Here is a 16598-nt window from a genome sequence, read left to right on the forward strand (position 1 = left end):
TACATTAATTCTTTTATTTTCAAATCCAAAAGGACACTGGGCATTTTCATCATAGCATTTAGCAGCGCCACCTTGTTCTTAAAACTCTTCCCACATGGCTCCTGTGAGTTGTTCCTGCTCCTACTTCTCCCACTGCCCCATGGTCTGTTGCTCTCAGACCCCGTGATTTCGCACCTGGCTCTTGGCTCTCTTCACTTCACATTCCCTCTGTGAGCAGCATCACCCATGCCTGTGGCCTCCGCTGCCACCTCCCAGAGCAGTTGCACAGCTTGAAACACACATCCCCAACTTCTCTCTCATCCCAGTCACATCCAGTGTGCCCCGTGCAGCCCTATGCTCATCAATCCCCCCCCCCCCCCCCCCAAAAAAAAAACAACTATCTTGTGTTTTCTTTATTTGGGTGATAATCCCACAATCTATCTGGTTGTCCAGGCCTGGGGTTCTCTCTCCCCCTCTTCCCTCCATCCATCCAGTTTCCCCTGAAGGTTGGACCTTCATCAGTTTCATACAGATGTTTGCAGTAGCATCTTTGTTCTCCCTGCCTGCTGTGTCTTCCTTCTATAATCTGTCCTCCACTGTAGCCCAAAAGGCCTTTTCTAGAATTCAAGTTTGATCTTGTTGCCTTGGCTGCTTAAGTCTTCTATGCCTGACATTGACTTTTAGACAACATTTCAGTTTCTTAGTACACAAGGTCCTCTGAGAGCTGGATGCCCACGCCCTGTGCAGCCACTTCTGTGCCCCTCCCCGCTCATTTTGGGTGACTTGCTATGAGCAATTGTGCTCTCTCTTATCACTGTGTCTGTACATGGGCTATTCTGTTGTCCCTCCTGTGCTGACAAGTCCAATTGGCCTTTAGGACACAGATCGGACACCACTTTGTGAGGAGCCCTTCCTCCCCACCAGTGCCTGCTCCCTGGGGCTCCTGCACACCTCGCCCCTACATCTGCCATAGTTCTTCCCATGTTCAGGGCTGCCTACGTGTCAGTCTCCCAGCCACCGCACACCTCGCCCCTACGTCTGCCATAGTTCTTCCCGTGTTGCTCAGGGCTGCCTACGTGTCAGTCTCCCAGCCACACAGGGAGCACCCGGAGCATCTAAACTCCTCCCCTTGGCCTTCACTCCTCACTTCTTAGCCTCAATCCAGGGACACAGTGGGTTCCTCACACACACTTGCTGAACGAGTGAATAAGGCCCGTGGGAAGAATAGCGTACTCAAAGACTCTGCCCATCTTCCCCCAGCACTCAGGTTGGGCCAGTCTCTCCATTCTTACCTGTAGGATGGAGGCCACATTCCGTAGCCTTCGTCAGGAATTTCCATAGTTTACTTCTGCCTGCTTTTTAGGTGTATATTCTAGTCTTTTTGGAAAATTCTGATCTGTTTACCTTTAAACATTTCATTCTCATTCCAGACTCTTCTACAAATTGAATAGATTAATGAATGGAGTGGGAATATGCATAGACCCCACATCTCAAGGCCTGTGTTCTGTGCATAAGAGCATCTTGCCTTTTAGCATAAACAAAGCAGCTCTGAATTACTTAGCCTCTCATCCCCTGGCGGTTCTCCCTCTCTCCTCTGCCTCTTGTGTTTGGAAGACCCTGGCAGGCATTAGCTGCACATGGTCCTGACTGCCTGATAATAATTTCCCATCATTTAAGTGCCAGAGCCAAGTACCATTCCCCTTTCATTTAAATTAGATAAAACCCGAGCTGTGGCTTGCAAGTGATGGAAGTCCACTGGGGAAATTAAAGGTTCAGAGAGAATGGGACCCATTATAATAAAAGCATTTGCAACGCCAGTGATTCCATCTACCCTGTGGCTCCCATGCTCCTTGGGGTAGGATGAAATATGAAGCAAGAGGACCTTTGAAAGTAGTCTGAGGAATTTATTTTAATTGGAAATGGTGACGGCATTCTGCGCTTGGCGTAAACTCTGCGGATCGTGCACAGTGGTGTGATGGGCATTGGGTAAAGGGCCGGAGGGCACCCAGTTCATCTCGGGTTCTTTCTGCTCCCACATATGTACTGAGCAGACATGGCCCCCAGGCCCATGCCTCCCTTCTTCTCACCCTCTCTTCCTCCCTTCTTCCATTTGATCCCACAGTTGGTGTTTAATAAAAAATTATATGATGGCACCTAAATCAGTCAACTGCTAGGCCTTCAATTCTGTTGACTCTGAGACCTCAGATTAATCCATGCAGCAGACAGAATGGCCAGAAGAAACACGATCTGCTTTCAAATTTGAAAGAACACAAAATAATAATAGCGCGCTTTTCCCCCCAGCACATCCTATGCCCTGTCAATTAAACACATTACTTGCATTTCTCATTTAATTCCCACAGCCCTACTGTGCCAGTGGTATCTCCATTTCACAGATGGGGAAACCACATCTCAGAGAAATAAAGATACTTGTCCAAGATCACATAGCTATCATAAATGGCAGGACCAGAATCACTGCTGAGATACAGGAGAAAACCATGTTGAGTGGCAGAACCAGGTTTCGAACTCAAGTCTGACTGCAGAGCCCATGCTTTTCTAGACTGTGTCCACATAACTTGAACAGGTTCCATTCCTGAACACAAGACACAGGCTGGCATTTGGATTCGGCTACTTTTACCTGGGAGAGGTCTTGTTATTATGCATGTGTCCTATCACAATGCCAGTGTTCAAGTTTAATAGTGTGGGCTTTCGGATATTGTTATACAGTTGTTCAATCTGCCTTTACCTTCTCACTTTTGTATTTTAGATGCATCATCCCATTCAGATGAAACCTGCGGATAGTGAGAAGTCAAACGGTAGGTGGTGATCAACTGTCTCATCTAATGTCTGTGTCTGTAAGTAGGAGGTCCGCAGGGGGAGGGAGGTGCCAGCCTCAGCAAGGTGGAGACAACTGCTCCGGAAACTGGCCCTGTAGTTGGCTCGTCTGGGGAAACTTGAGCTTCACTCTCTTGCCTCATTTACCTCTTGTGTGTAAAGATCCCTGAAGATGTTACCAGAAATGGTTTTTCGTGTCCCTCTGTGTGGGCTTGCTCTGGGTGGTGACCCTGTGGCCTCTGGCTCTTGTTTATCTGCTCCTACAGAGCAACACAGGACACCTGATGGGGAGGAATGACCTTACACTGTGCAGAGAAGGTGAGCGGGAAAGGGAGGCTCACGAAGAACCATGCTACCTCTTTTCTCTCTTCCATTTATTCTTCTGTGGCCTGGAGGCTGACTTACTGCACTATTCTCTAAATTGTTCCAATGCATTTGCATCCAAATTCATTCAGAATTCAGTCTGCTGATTAAATAAACATGCACGCGGTGCAAAAATATGCATTTGATGAGGTCCATGGAATCATTGAGACTTGACTGTCCGAGACACGAGAGGGTTGATAGCCACGTTTCTCTCTCTCCGGCTTTTGCTTCCACTGACACCAGCCTTTTGTCCCTGTTTTGTTCTTTGAATTTACTGAAATGTATGTTAAAGGACTCTTCTACCTTCTTCCACCTCAGAGCTTGCCCGTCCCACAAGACTGACATGATGGGCACGCTCCCTTCCGCAGGCAGTTCTGCACCTCATTCATTAGTAATCAGGGCAGAAGCCATGCACTCAGAGATCTGCATATCTGCAAATGTAAATTATGATTGGGCTCTAAGTCTCTCTACAAGGTATTATTTGCTAAGTGCAGTGCATCCCATTTTACAAGCTAGAAAGTTTTGAGGAGAATCCCATGGATTGTGGGCTGCTAGCACCTGGTTTGTGTGGCGGAGAGCAGACCTCAGTGCTTTGCCCACGATCTTCTCCTTAGCCACACCTTCTCAGAGGGTTACCTCCCTGTGTCCTCCTCTACTTCATCACCAACACGCACTTAGTGTTGGAGGGTCTCTAACCTGCCACTGCTTTGTTGTGGAATCTCGGTCAAGTCCCTTCATTCTTTTATTAGACAGTGCGTTCTGATTATGTATTGTGTGCCAGGCACAGTACTGGCTGGGGCTGCAAGAATGAATTTTAAAAAGAACCGTCTGCAGAAGCCTGCCCTGACCTCATGGAACTTACATTCAGTCTACTGATCTCTGCTAGTCACTCAAAGACTGAACCTGAATGCCCTCATCCATAAAATAAGAATGATGGCAACTGCCTCACATAGGTTGCCCTTTTTTTCAGACCTGGACAAGGTGTTTGTCACATTGCTTTGTAAGGGATGGAGCACCTCTATACATATTGACTATTGCTATCCAGATTTGTCCCTGGCCCTAAAGGGTTCTGCACTGGGCATGTCCACCCATGCTGAAGGCCGTGCACCCATGCCAGTTCCCAGAACCCTTTGCTCCAGAGTGCACATTTACAGTCTGTTCTGCTCCCTGGGGGAGAGAGGAATCTTGCATTCATGGGATGAATTCTGACAGTGAAGGTCCTCTTAGAGTTCTGGCCCAAAGAGATGCTCCCTGTCCTCTGGCCCTATCACTCTGTAAACTGTGTCCATACAGGGACCAGGGAATGAAAGTCTATGGAAAAGGGATCATTCTGTTTCTGAACCTTAGGTCATGGTTATAAAGACGTGATCAATTAGAGACCTGAGTAGGAAACATTTGACTGAAATACCCAAATAATTGAGCCATGAAGGGATTTCTTTTGCATTTTCGGATGTCCCAGGGCACAACCCCAGACTGCCATAGAACAGCTGCAGGGGGTCTCAGAATGGCCCATTGCCCTTGCTGCCCACTGTCTACTCTGCACACTGAGGGTAATGTTAGCCACAGCAACAGAAGAAAGCTGCCATGATCTCAAAAACCAAGCAGGAGTGGGCATTGTTTTACTAAGATGAGAGAATACCTAAAAATAAGGCCATTTTCCAGGGAGCATCCTAGAGTAGCAATTAAAAACCAGTTTGAGGAGCCTGGACTTGACCCCTGACCCTGCACTTGTCAGCTGCATCCTTGGTCATGTTCTGCAACTTCCCCTGGCCTCCTGTGTCCAGCTGTAACGGGGCTGCGGTGATCGGTAGTTGGAATTCCCCTGGTAGCACTTGCCGCACAAGGGTGTCTGAAGGGTACGTAAGTCACCATCTATGAAGACTGAGCATAAAACCTGGCGCATGGTAAATACTTGCAGTGCTGTTACCGATGTGAGTCCGGCTCGCTGAAGCTGGTGCTTCCAGCCGTGGCTGTTCTTATCAAGCACAGACCTGTACACACAAAGGAGCCCCCCAAAACCTTCTTGTTAGATCAGTGCTCCCTTTGCTTTGTAGATTGGCCTTCATTTCCTGAGTTTCCAATAAAAAAAGTCAAAGTATAAGTGGACCAAAATCTGCTTTATCAAGTGCTCTTCTTTTCGGAGGCTCCCGTGGAGCCCACCTTGCATAGATGTGAACAGGGTTCCAGGTTCTCCTTGGACCTGGTGGAGGAGTCGGGGGGAATGTATACTTTCCCAAAGCAAGTGAAAAGAGCTGCAAGCCTTTTCTGATTTCACATGGCAGCTTTGACAGGTAAGCATAGTTTCCAAAGCTCAGAGAGCACCAAGATTGCTTTGGCTCAGATGCTCCAAATAGCTCCAGTAGTTGTGAAAGAAGTCTGACGAGCTCTAATTGCACTTATATTGAGTTTGCTGACATTTATGGATAGCACAAAGGGCTCATCACAGTGAGACAGTTACTGCCTTCATTAGCAGGATGCTCTGATTTCTAAAACTTTGTATTTTCTGAGCAAGACAGGCTGCTCATCATAGATTAATTAGTGATGGACATGTGAATTCCAGAAAAGCAATCACTCTTTTCAGCCTTCATCCATGCAGAGATTCTGACCAAGGGAACCTCTGTGGTGAGCTCAGAAATGTTGAACTGCTCTCCGATCTGCCCTGCACATCCCGTATTTTACTGACCGGGCTCCTGAAATCTTCCTGGCTTCCTCTAGTCTCTCCTTTTCATTGGCTCTGATTTAAGCTGCAGCCTCTAGCACATTGATGCCAACTCACTCGTTTTACTACTGCCTTCATGCTTCTATGCAAGGTGTCTTCCCCGCACACACAGTGCATTAGCAATAAAATGCCTCAGCCTTTAAGAAGAACACACTGAATCAGTACCCAAATTTCAATAGAACCCAACTTTTTTTGTTATTTCTCCATTGCACATAGTCCAGTGATGGTGGGGGAAGGGCATTGGAGGAGGTGTGGCTTTCAGGGACCAGCATATGCCAGCACAAACATTGTTACTATCTTCAATTTCGTGTTATCATTGGAGGGCCTGTTTTCCACCTTTTAATCCTGCATCACTATACAGGAAAAGATACCAGCAGTGCAGTATTGAAAATTAAATGCAGTTCCTAGATCTGAAGTTTGTCTAGGTGTGAGTGATAGGAAAAGCATAGAGTTGCCTCTGGTTCTGTGCTTGGGGCCCTGGTGGCTGAAGCTGGTGCACACTCTTGCTTCATGCTCCTGGGTGAGAGGCTTGCCCATGATTCTGTGGCCAGAGCATAAATCCATCCTGCTTTCACTCTCCTCCCTCACAACTTGTAGGGGTCCTTGAAGCCTCAAATCCAGAAATGCCATTCAAGACCCCTGTCTCTTGTCCCAAAGCCTCCAAAATCCCCAGGGTGTCCCTCTGCCCAGTTCAGAGCTCTCAGGGGTCAAGATAACCTAATACTGCCCGGGAGAGTAAAGACCAGCAAGGCTCCAATACACATAGTTATATTCCCATCCGGCCCGTTTCTGATTTATTAGAAGATGAAGAAATAATTCTGAAATTCAAAGTGGAGAAACACACAGATTTGGAGGCAATAATTAAATGCCATATGTTAGTACTAACACACTGAGAAGTTGTTAATTAATTCAGGCCACCCCAAATCCAGGTGTGACTTTGAGAGGTTGTATACCAGGGTGGAAGCACAGGCTTACAATTAGGAATTGCTTTAAAATTTAAGTTCCTCTTCCCGGGACTTAAAAAATTTCCCACTTATCCTATTAACTCTTTCTTATTTAAACTGTGGAAGGAAAACCTGGAGTGGTCCCTGGGCTGGAGACCCTTCCAGGCTTGCCATTGTTGTTTCTGACGGCGGTAACCCGTCTGTGCAGCACTGTGGGCATTGGTCTTTCCCCTCATTCCCCTGCTGGTAATCCTAAAGGAAAACAGGCTTTTTCCCAAGAGGGTAAAGACCCTCTCTTTTCTGTCTTTTCTTTATTCTTTTTTTTTTTTTAATTTCCCTAACGCACTTAGCAGAGTACTGTGAACGTGGTTGGTTTATTTAAACAATCAGCATTCTTGTGGATTGAAAAAATAAGTAAGATACTTACTGCCTGTTCATCAAACATTGATGGAAAAGTTAAGTGAATTGGAGATCATTGTATTTATTTAAAATGTTGACAAACCTGTTTAGAGGGATCCTTAGCGTGGGAGTCCCAGGAAGAATTTGTATGAATAAATTTTCACTGGAAAGTCAGGAAAACTCAAGGAAGAGGGAGGGCGGGTATGTGTAGTTATCCCCATTTTGCCATCAAAGCAAACATGGCCCAGCTGTTAAAACCACAGAGCAACCTTGACTAGCAAAAGATTGCAAACATCCAGCTCCCTGTATGCACACACACACACACACACACACACACACACATGCAGATTAGCATTTTGACTAGGATATGGATGGTATAGATTCTGATTTTTTTATTTTTAGCTAATAGGTGTAATTGAAAAAAAGTGAGTTATCACCCATCTCCCTGCCTGTCTCAATCGACCCTTCATGGTGACTAGGAAGTCAGAATTTCTTAAATGGTTTTCACTATTTTAATATTCATCTTAGTTTTTAAAAAAATCATTTTTAGCTTAACTGAGGAGCTGCATGTTTGTTTATTATCATATCCCTCTGAAGCTCAACATCTACAAATTGTTTTCGTTAAATACCATAATCATAGGTTTACCAGTGAAACCAAGGACCGACTGGGAATGTGTTATTTGCTTTTGTCTAAAAGAACTAAAACCAGAGTTTTTAGGATTAGAAAAAATAAAACAGGAATTTATTGTTACGATAGCAGCCACAGCCTCCACCAGGCAGAGCCCCAGAGATGAGAGGGAGAACGGAGGGTAAGAAAGACCCTAGAGGTGATTCCCTTCCCGCTGCCCCTATCCAGGGGGTTCCTGCGCTCCCGTTCCAGCCTGAACAATATCATGTCCTCACAGTGGAGGGTGTCCTGGTGCTGGAGCTCACAGCACCCCATGTTTCCAGCACTCCGATCGTTGTTGTGCCAACGTTGCCCTCGACTTCCTGTGCTTTTACCAGTTCCCAGGAGGTCATGGGTAGTTCACTTACTCTGCAAGGAGAAAAGATAAACTGAAAAAATGTTTTATCTACATGCAAGAAGTCAGGTCCTCACTGGCCTCCCTCCAGGAATCAGCAGTGACCCCCAGGGCCCACGGCAGCCTTGGACCCTCTGTTACCTTCCTTATGCGCTGAGCCCCTCTCTACAGAAGCAAGTCCCGGTGCCGGTTGTGCTGAAGCCAGGCTGCTGCGCTCCCTCGGCCCCACAGACAGGCCTTCCTCACTCCGGGTTCTGCCCCTGCCCCGCCCGTCAGCGTGTTGTCCCCCTCCCGCTGCCAGCCTAGCTGGACCCTGCCTTGCGTCTGAAAAGCCAGCTTCATGTCCATCTTCCATCGGGCCTTTCTGAAAAGCCATGGGCACAGTTCACAGTGGACAAGTCCTGTGGGATTGTGGTTTCAGCCCGTGTTCCTTGGAGCCCGGAGTTCCTCTGCATGGCCTTCGCAGCAACCACAAGTGTGGGAGAGGCTGCACAGAGGGGCTCTGGGCTCCAGCAGGCCCCCACCCCATAGGCTTCAGTCAGCCAAAGCTGGTGGCTGGGCCACTTCTCTCCAGTATTTAAGGAGGAGAGGAAGGAAAGAGGAGAGGGAAAGGAATAGAGGTTAAGCCTTCATTTTATAGATGACACAACATGTCCGCAGAGGTCGGCTCATTCTCCAGCAACTGAATGGCTGCCCTGGACCTGGGACCCGAGGTTCCTAATTCCAACCTCGCTCTCCCCTTCAGGCCTCATCTGCCGCCTCTGGGCTGCCAGGCCACACGGTGGAGTGGAGAAAAGCCTGGGCTGCCCTAAGATACTGGGTCATGGTCCGGGTTAGACCACCTCCTTGCTGAATGACCCAAGCAAATCCCTCCCCCCGGCCAGGCCTCAGAATCTCTCTCAGGCCAAACAACACACCTCTCCAGGCTCTCACGTCCACCCTGGGGTTCTGTGACCTGAGCAGCTAGCTGTCTCACCTAGACCCCTCAGAGCTGTGCTGTCCCAGAGAGTAGTCACACGTGGCTTTTCACATGTAAATCAGCTCACAGCAAATTACACTAACCTCCAGCGCCTCAGTCACAGGAGCCACCCGTGCTCCAGCCACTGCAGGGACGTCACTAGAACTTTCCCTTCCTGCGAGCTCCGCTGGACAGCCTCGGAGGGCGCCTCAAGCCACATCACTGCTGCCCCCGCAGCTCCTCTGTCCCCCGCCGGAGGCAGAGGCTGTGGAGTGCGGCTGACGGGACAAAACTAACTGGCCCAGAAGGTCTAGAGGACAGTCTTGTGGGTTGGGTGAAAAAGAGACACTTACTTTCCAGGAAAAGGATGAGAGAAACAAGTAAAAGATTACAAAGCACGTACAGGTGTGTGCGTGGCGATATCTTGGGAGCCCTTCCCTAGGCCAGGCCGCTCTGAGGGGCTGCTGCAGCCATGGGCCTTCCCTCTCATTCTACGATGAACGGGCAGGAACATGGGAGCAGCAAGCCTTCCCCCTGAGGGTTCGGTAACAGTCTCTTGCTCTCTCCTAAGAAAGGACTCCCGGCCCTGTCCTGAGCTATAATGTCATCTTTGAGGCTCAGTGTGGGCCAGCCGCCCTGAGCACAGGCGTGGAGATTTTGAGGAAAATCTCCCAGGTTGTCTGAGGCAAACCTTCCCTCATCTTTTCCCCCATCAGGTTCCAAGGTTAAAATGTGCATGTTGTTGTCATGACATCCAAAGTGCATTTCTGTTCATCAAGAGCCCTGCCTCCAAGTGGGAGGAAAAGTACTGTTCCCTCCTTGTTCTTTTTTTTTTTTTCCGGTAAGGGCTTCGCCCCGAGCATGGGGTCAGGATAGGGCCATTCTGACGTAATTCTCAAGTAGCTGCAGCCCCATTCTCTTCACTGGGTTCGCCTTGCTCTCTCCTTTAAGCACACAGATGCCTGCTGTCCTGGTGAGGGCGCGGGGCCCAGGCGCAGGGCAGAGGTCACTGGCTGGGTTTCCAGAGAAGCAGGCGCCTCATCGCCTACCCTCCGCTGGATCTGTGGGGACCCAGCTACACGAAATCAAAAAGGGATGTTTTCTTCCCTCCAGTGCTTTGTTCAGAGTTTTGTTTACTGTTCCACTACATCTGTTCCTTTAGTTTTCCCTCTCCTGACCTTTTTCTTTCCCTGTCATTCAAAAAAAATTGACTCCAAAAATATCTCTGTGGCATGGTCATATTTAGCCACTACATGGAACTTGTCACAGTTTGGTAAACACCTGACCATTAGTTTCCAGAAGGGGGAAGAACTCCTTGGCGCCCTGTGTCTCATGAAGCTCTTTATTGGTGAGAGCGAGCTCACAGGGCGCAGGTGCCGGGAGGGCAGGGGGGGAGCACGGAGGCCGCCCTGGGCCCCAGCGCAGGCTCCCGTGGCTGGCACGCGGTCCGACACGGTCGTGAAACATTGATGACAAGGAAAACGAGGCCAGTGGCCTTTGCCTCATGCATTATTTTTCCTTCCTAGCTGTGGAAGACAGAAAATTGTTCATAGGAATGGTTTCGAAGAAATGTAACGAGAATGATATCAGGGTGATGTTCTCTCCGTTCGGCCAGATAGAAGAGTGCCGGATCCTCCGGGGGCCCGACGGGCTGAGTCGAGGTGAGTGTGCTGTCGCGCAGGTCTCGTTCCTCAGGCGCTAATTGGAGCTCCGTGTCACGGTCAGGGCAGATGCAGCTTCCACACGCAGCCAGGGTTACCCCGTGGTACATCCCACGTGGTACAGTTATCCAAGCTGAACTTTTCACCGTAGCTCAGATGATCACATCTTATTTCTCAAGTCGGAAGGTCCTGGTGCCAACATATTAGCTCAGGTTATCACTGTCAGATGGGAAGCCGGGCAGCCTGCCCTGTTGTTACACATGCCTTTTCAATCGCAAATTGAAGTAGGTCCTGGGGGGTGGGGGTGTAAATGTGGGAGAGGAGCAGGAATACTTATTGTTCTCATCTTAGTTGCTGGCTTTCTGGTTGTGCCTAAAAGAAATGTGGAGGGTGTGGGCCTCTTGACTGTGTTGTAAACAAAGAAAAACGGCCCACACTGCCACGGAGAGCAGGGCAGATAGGCGCTCAGAGGAGCTGGGCCCTTCCAGGGGCATCGGGGTTTTATGTCAAGACTCCTGGAGTCCTGGACGCAGGGAGCCCATTTAGTGACAGGGAAGTGACTCCGTCCAGAAGATTGTCACCATAGTGGAAGTAAGGCTGCGGCTCGAGCACCGTGAAGCTGGTATTTTTGCAGGCAGTTACACAAAGTAGCTGGAAATAACTATTCTCTTTCCATGTTTGCCGTCTCCTGTGACAAGGCCACCCCCTGCCTTTTTAAACCACTCATAAGGGCTGCCGCTGAATGCTAACATTCTTCTGGTAGCAGCTTCCCAAACAGTCCAGCGAGGCCCCACTGAAAGCAAGTACATAGAATACGTTTCTTCTAAGAAACCCGTACTTCTGCAACACTGAAAGGATTTCATTCCATTAGTGCAGTTATCAGCGCAAGTTCCGTGGGGCTCATTAGAACCATCTTTTCCTTCCCCGTCTCTGGTTCTGGGGCAGCACTCCCATCCCAAACCGCACGCGGAAGAAAAGGCTGGCACCAAGTGTCACAGCCCTGACTCTCACCCGTCTCCCCCGTTGACTTAAAGTCAGCACCACGTGCGGGAGCACATTTGTTCTTTTGACTTTTAGACATAGCGCGTCAGGATGTCAGCTGTCAGAATGGCAGGCACAGAGAACAAACGTGTTCCACCCACATCCACCTCCACGTCCCCAAATGGAGGGGCTCTGGAGCAAAACCAGGAGGCGGCGGATCAGCCTCGAGCTTGCCATCCCTGCATTCTGCAGGTGGTTAAAAAAAATAGAGGGGGGAGGAGGCACGGAGATCACAAGCACGCTCCAGCAGTTCTGAAACTCTCGTTATGAAACCCTCGCTGATGAGATGTGGTTCTCTAAAAACTGACCAAGACAGTGGTATTGAGGGCTATCCTAAACGGCAAGCCCAGCGCCTCCCTCTCATCTGTCGCTCTCCACCTAGGGCATAACCAGCAGCACCCAAAGCAGTGCGTCATGCTGGGGACCCGCACAACCTCTGGCTCCTGGACAGCCTCCCATCAGAAGGCCACTAGGATTTCCTTCCTAGCCCTCCGTGCCGCCCTGGCAGATTCACACCATGAGAGCTTCTGATCATATGTGGTCACTGGTTCTCCTGCAGTTAGGCCACACATGTGCCCACTCAGGCAGACAAGCCAGGAGGGAGAATTCCAAGGGAAAAGGCAGGGTGGCAGACAAAGGGTAGAATGTGTAGGCAACACACAATAAGATTTTTCCAATCCCTTTCTGCTGCCACGTTCATCACTGGAACCTCCATTCTCTCCTGTTGCTATTCTCAGTCATTCTTCTGTGTTTTCACGGTATTTGTTCATCACCAGGGCCTCTGGCACTGAGAACAGAAGGGCAGGCCCTTCAGTTACTCGCAGTGGAATTCACAGAGGCTTGAGGTCGCTGACCCCCAGGGCTCACCTCAGAACTTCTCCTGATGTGAAATGTCACTGCAGTCATGTCATCTTCCCACCTCTCTGCCTCAGTTTCCCCATTTGTAAATGGCAGAAGTCACAGTACCTGCCCTGCGTATCTTATAATGCATCATGGGTGAGCACTGTGGGAGATTTTTAGTACAAGCATGCCATCTGCCTGGTTTAGTAGAGACCTTGACCATGAGTGAGGAGGGCATGACTCCCACTCTCCCTCTGTAGGGCTGGGCTTGTTGGTCCAATGACAGCCTCCTCCCGCCCCCCACCCCCCGCTCACTTTGCATATGTCCAGTGGGGACAGTCAGGAATTGCTTTGGTGCCTGCAGTGTCTAGAGCAGTGATGACGAACCTATGACACGCGTGTCAGAGGTGACACCCGAACTCATTTTTTTGGTTGATTTTTCTTTGTTAAATGGCATTTAAATATATAAAATAAATATCAAAAATATAAGTCTTTGTTTTACTATGGTTGCAAATATCAAAAAATTTCTACATGCGACACGGCACCGGAGTTAAGTTAGGGTTTTTCAAAATGCTGGCACACCAAGCTCAGAAGGTTCGCCATCACTGGTCTAGAGCTCCCTGAGCAGCCGTGTGTTATTTCTGCCGATGAGACTCTAAAGCTGCCCGAACTTACATAAGAAAGAGCTGTGCACAGGACCTGATGAGAGTTGGCCAGTTTGATCGGCCATTTGCTTCCTAAACCGGCACTGGACCCAGCAGCGGCCTGCTTCTGAAACAGGTCGGGGAAGACCCTCATCCCTGCTTTATGCGAATGCTGGCTCCATGTGAACAGCAGAGTCCTCCTTCCTGCCCCCCCCCCTTTTTTGAACAGAAAAGTAATTTCTGATGAACTGATGAGCATTCCCTATGGCAAAGAAGAAAATACTCATTTATAACCATTTGTTCTGAAATATAAAGGCAGACAGTGGTAGATTTTTCAATTAGCAGGGCCCAGGGACTCCTGGGTACAGGGGACCACTCCTGAATCAGTGTATTTGTTAAAGGAACAATTCTCTCCCAGGCTACTATTCTGCTTTCATTAAATAATTGCAGTTCTCAATCAAATATTAATGTGTCTCCCATTAGTGGCACCGCAGATAAAGGGCGCTCAGCACTTCTGGTCTCAGTGCCTGTTGCCGGCTCAGCTGTTTCAAAAATAAATAAATATTAAGTGAAACGAAAGCTTGGCTGCTCTGAAAACTGCCTGCTCACAACTAAGCCAGGGTATAAACTAGTCAATTAAAAAAGTGTTTATTGGGTGGTTCATTTTTCTTTTTTTGCTTTTCAGCTACAAGAATGATGATGCTCCCCCTCACGTGTCTCATGTCATTTCTTCTCTGCCACATCAGTGGTTTAAATTCCACTCAGGTTTTTCCAGGCTTGTTGACTCGGCCTGTCCCCCCCTCCCCCCGCCCCACTGAACCAGGCTAGTGGGCTGCCAGGACACACAGCTTGGTGCCCATCAAGCACCACTATACTCTCAGTTAGCGCCGCTGTCTATAAGGAAAAAAAAAAAAAAGCCTGCTCTGCCTATTGGCAAGAAAGACTATTTTAAAAGTCCCATCATTACTCACCAGCACCCAAGTCGGTCATGTTTCAGGACAGACTCCCCCACCCCCAGCCCCAGGAAATTGCCGTGACTGTGCACGGACAGCACCTGGCCCCTTGCTGCTGACGCTCCCCCTCAGGTGGCTCCTGTCATTTCTTCTCTGCCCCATCAGTGCTGAGCACGCGGAGGACACTCAGCAAACAGCAGGACTCAACCAGTGCAGTGCGCCCACACCTAAGCATGCGTTTCCCCTTGGGGAGCGGTAACCCGTTCTGCCATCTTTCCTAATTTGGCAAGTTTGGTTTGAGCTGCTGTCAAGCACCTTCATGGTCTCACCTCCTTCGGTGATGGCAGATGGACCTCCCAGGCTGCTGCAGGAGCCTTCACTGAGAGAGCAAACAGCATGCAGGGAGCCCACACCTGGCAGGTCAACTGAGATCGGAGCCCTCAGAATCAAAGCCTGAGGCGTCCACGCCAGTACACTTACCTGACAGTGTGACCTTAGCGTGTCGATCTCCTAAAATACACATGTTTGTTCTCACCCCCGTAACCTTACAGTCAGGATAGACTATTGGGCACAACCTACAGGGTTTTCTGCAACGGAACATTTGTAACTCAAAGACAATGGAGGAATTTATTTCATGGTTTTTTTCCCCCCAGAAACCTAGAGTCAAATCTCCACTGCCATTTAAGGTAACTTCCTGCTTGTTTAAGAATATTCCAGCTGTGTTTAAGGCGTTCCAACATTCTCCTGCCAAAACCCCTGACAAATGAATTGGCAATATTATCAGGGATGTTGGCGAGCACAGACTGGACTCAACCATTAAATCCTCATTTGTTTTTGGTATATCTGATCAGGACGTTAGGGTAGGGCTTTTGGCTCTTAAGTCATGTACACAGAGAGGGACTCGGGTTTGATCACACCATTTTAGTCTTGCCCACATAGTACCTAAACCAGGGGTCCTCAGACTTTTTAAACAGAGGGCCAGTTCACTGTCCCTCAGACCGTTGGAGGGCCGGACTGTAGTTTAAAAAAAAAAAACTATGGACAAATTCCTATGCACACTGCACATATCTTATTTTGAAGTGAAAAAACAAAACGGGAACAAATACAATATTTGTATTTGCATGTGGCCCGCAGGCCGTAGTTTGAGGACCCCTGACCTAAACATTCAGAAGTTTAGGGACTTTGATCCGATGCCCCTGGATTATTAACTATATCATATCATCTTTCTCTGTGTACAATCTTCCAATCCCATCTCAGAGATGAGATTTTGCCAATTAAGTCCTAGTCTGCAGTCACCCTCAGGTGCTGTAAATGACTGATCCCTTCATGCCAATTTTAAATAAGTGGACCCAACATCGGGAATGATTCATTGGAGTATTAATTTTTGTGCTCCAATGTTATTATACTGATAACATGTGTTTAGTGACCCCTGCCACTGCTAAAAAAGATAGAGCAAGGAAAATTGGCTGCATGATGATCTTTTGTCAGCTGGATGGGAATTTATTATAAACAAGTTTTCCATAGGTTGAAATCTTCATGCTGCACACGTTATTTTAAATTATGCTTTTTCTGTTGAAATGTAGGCAGGCTGCTGCATCTCTTTCAAAGCCCGGGCATTGTAGGTGCTTTTAAAAAGTGCCTGTAATTTTTTTTTGTACGTACAGAGCAAGAATTCATCTAGTTCTCCAAAAATTCTCTTGCAGCCTAGAGAAGAGGTAGAACACCTGAGTTCAAATATCCTTTCAGTTGAAATGACAAGTGTAATAGATGTGTTCCAAAATCTCCTCTGTGACAGGTCACGTGCTTTCCTTATCCTGTCTGTAGGAGGAAATTACTTTGAGAAACCTTCCCAGTCAATCATTTATCTGTTTTAGTAAGAACGCAACCTCACTGAAATAAGAGAAATTCAACTTCTTGCATTTCCATTAGCAGTCTCTGACTTTCTGAAAATGGAGACAATAAATAGTTACAAGATTGGCCGCAATCACCGACACAAATTTTTCTTTTGCTGTTATGTATTTAGAGGTTTTAAGACAGTGACATACAGGCTGTCTTATCTAACCCCACCCTCCCCCCCAAAAATATGTAGCTTCATTATTTGGGTACCTGTATCTTTTCTTTCCAATCTACTTTCTCTTTCATTTCTCAGTGGCCTGAGAATTGACTGCTAAGACAGCACATATAACAGTCTAGAGAAGTTAAGGAGTAGACCCTTTAAGACCAGAGCCATTGTCCTGGCCGGA

At 48.1% G+C, this 16598-nt stretch overlaps 1 protein-coding gene across 12 annotated transcripts in view; it reads left to right on the forward strand.

The window, feature by feature from the left end:
* The window catches only part of CELF2 (CUGBP, Elav-like family member 2), a 342086-nt gene that overhangs the window by 239181 nt on the left and 86307 nt on the right, over positions 1 to 16598 (forward strand). For all 12 annotated transcript variants that reach the window (XM_015569971.1, XM_015569972.1, XM_015569973.1 and 9 more), the window contains exons 4-5: positions 2744 to 2792; positions 10743 to 10877. In XM_015569971.1, the coding sequence (XP_015425457.1) occupies positions 2744 to 2792; positions 10743 to 10877 (184 nt within the window). The remainder of the gene's footprint in view (positions 1 to 2743; positions 2793 to 10742; positions 10878 to 16598) is intronic.

The sequence above is a fragment of the Myotis davidii genome, unplaced genomic scaffold (assembly GCF_000327345.1).
Source record: "Myotis davidii unplaced genomic scaffold, ASM32734v1 scaffold226, whole genome shotgun sequence".
Classification (NCBI taxonomy): Eukaryota; Metazoa; Chordata; class Mammalia; order Chiroptera; family Vespertilionidae; genus Myotis; species Myotis davidii.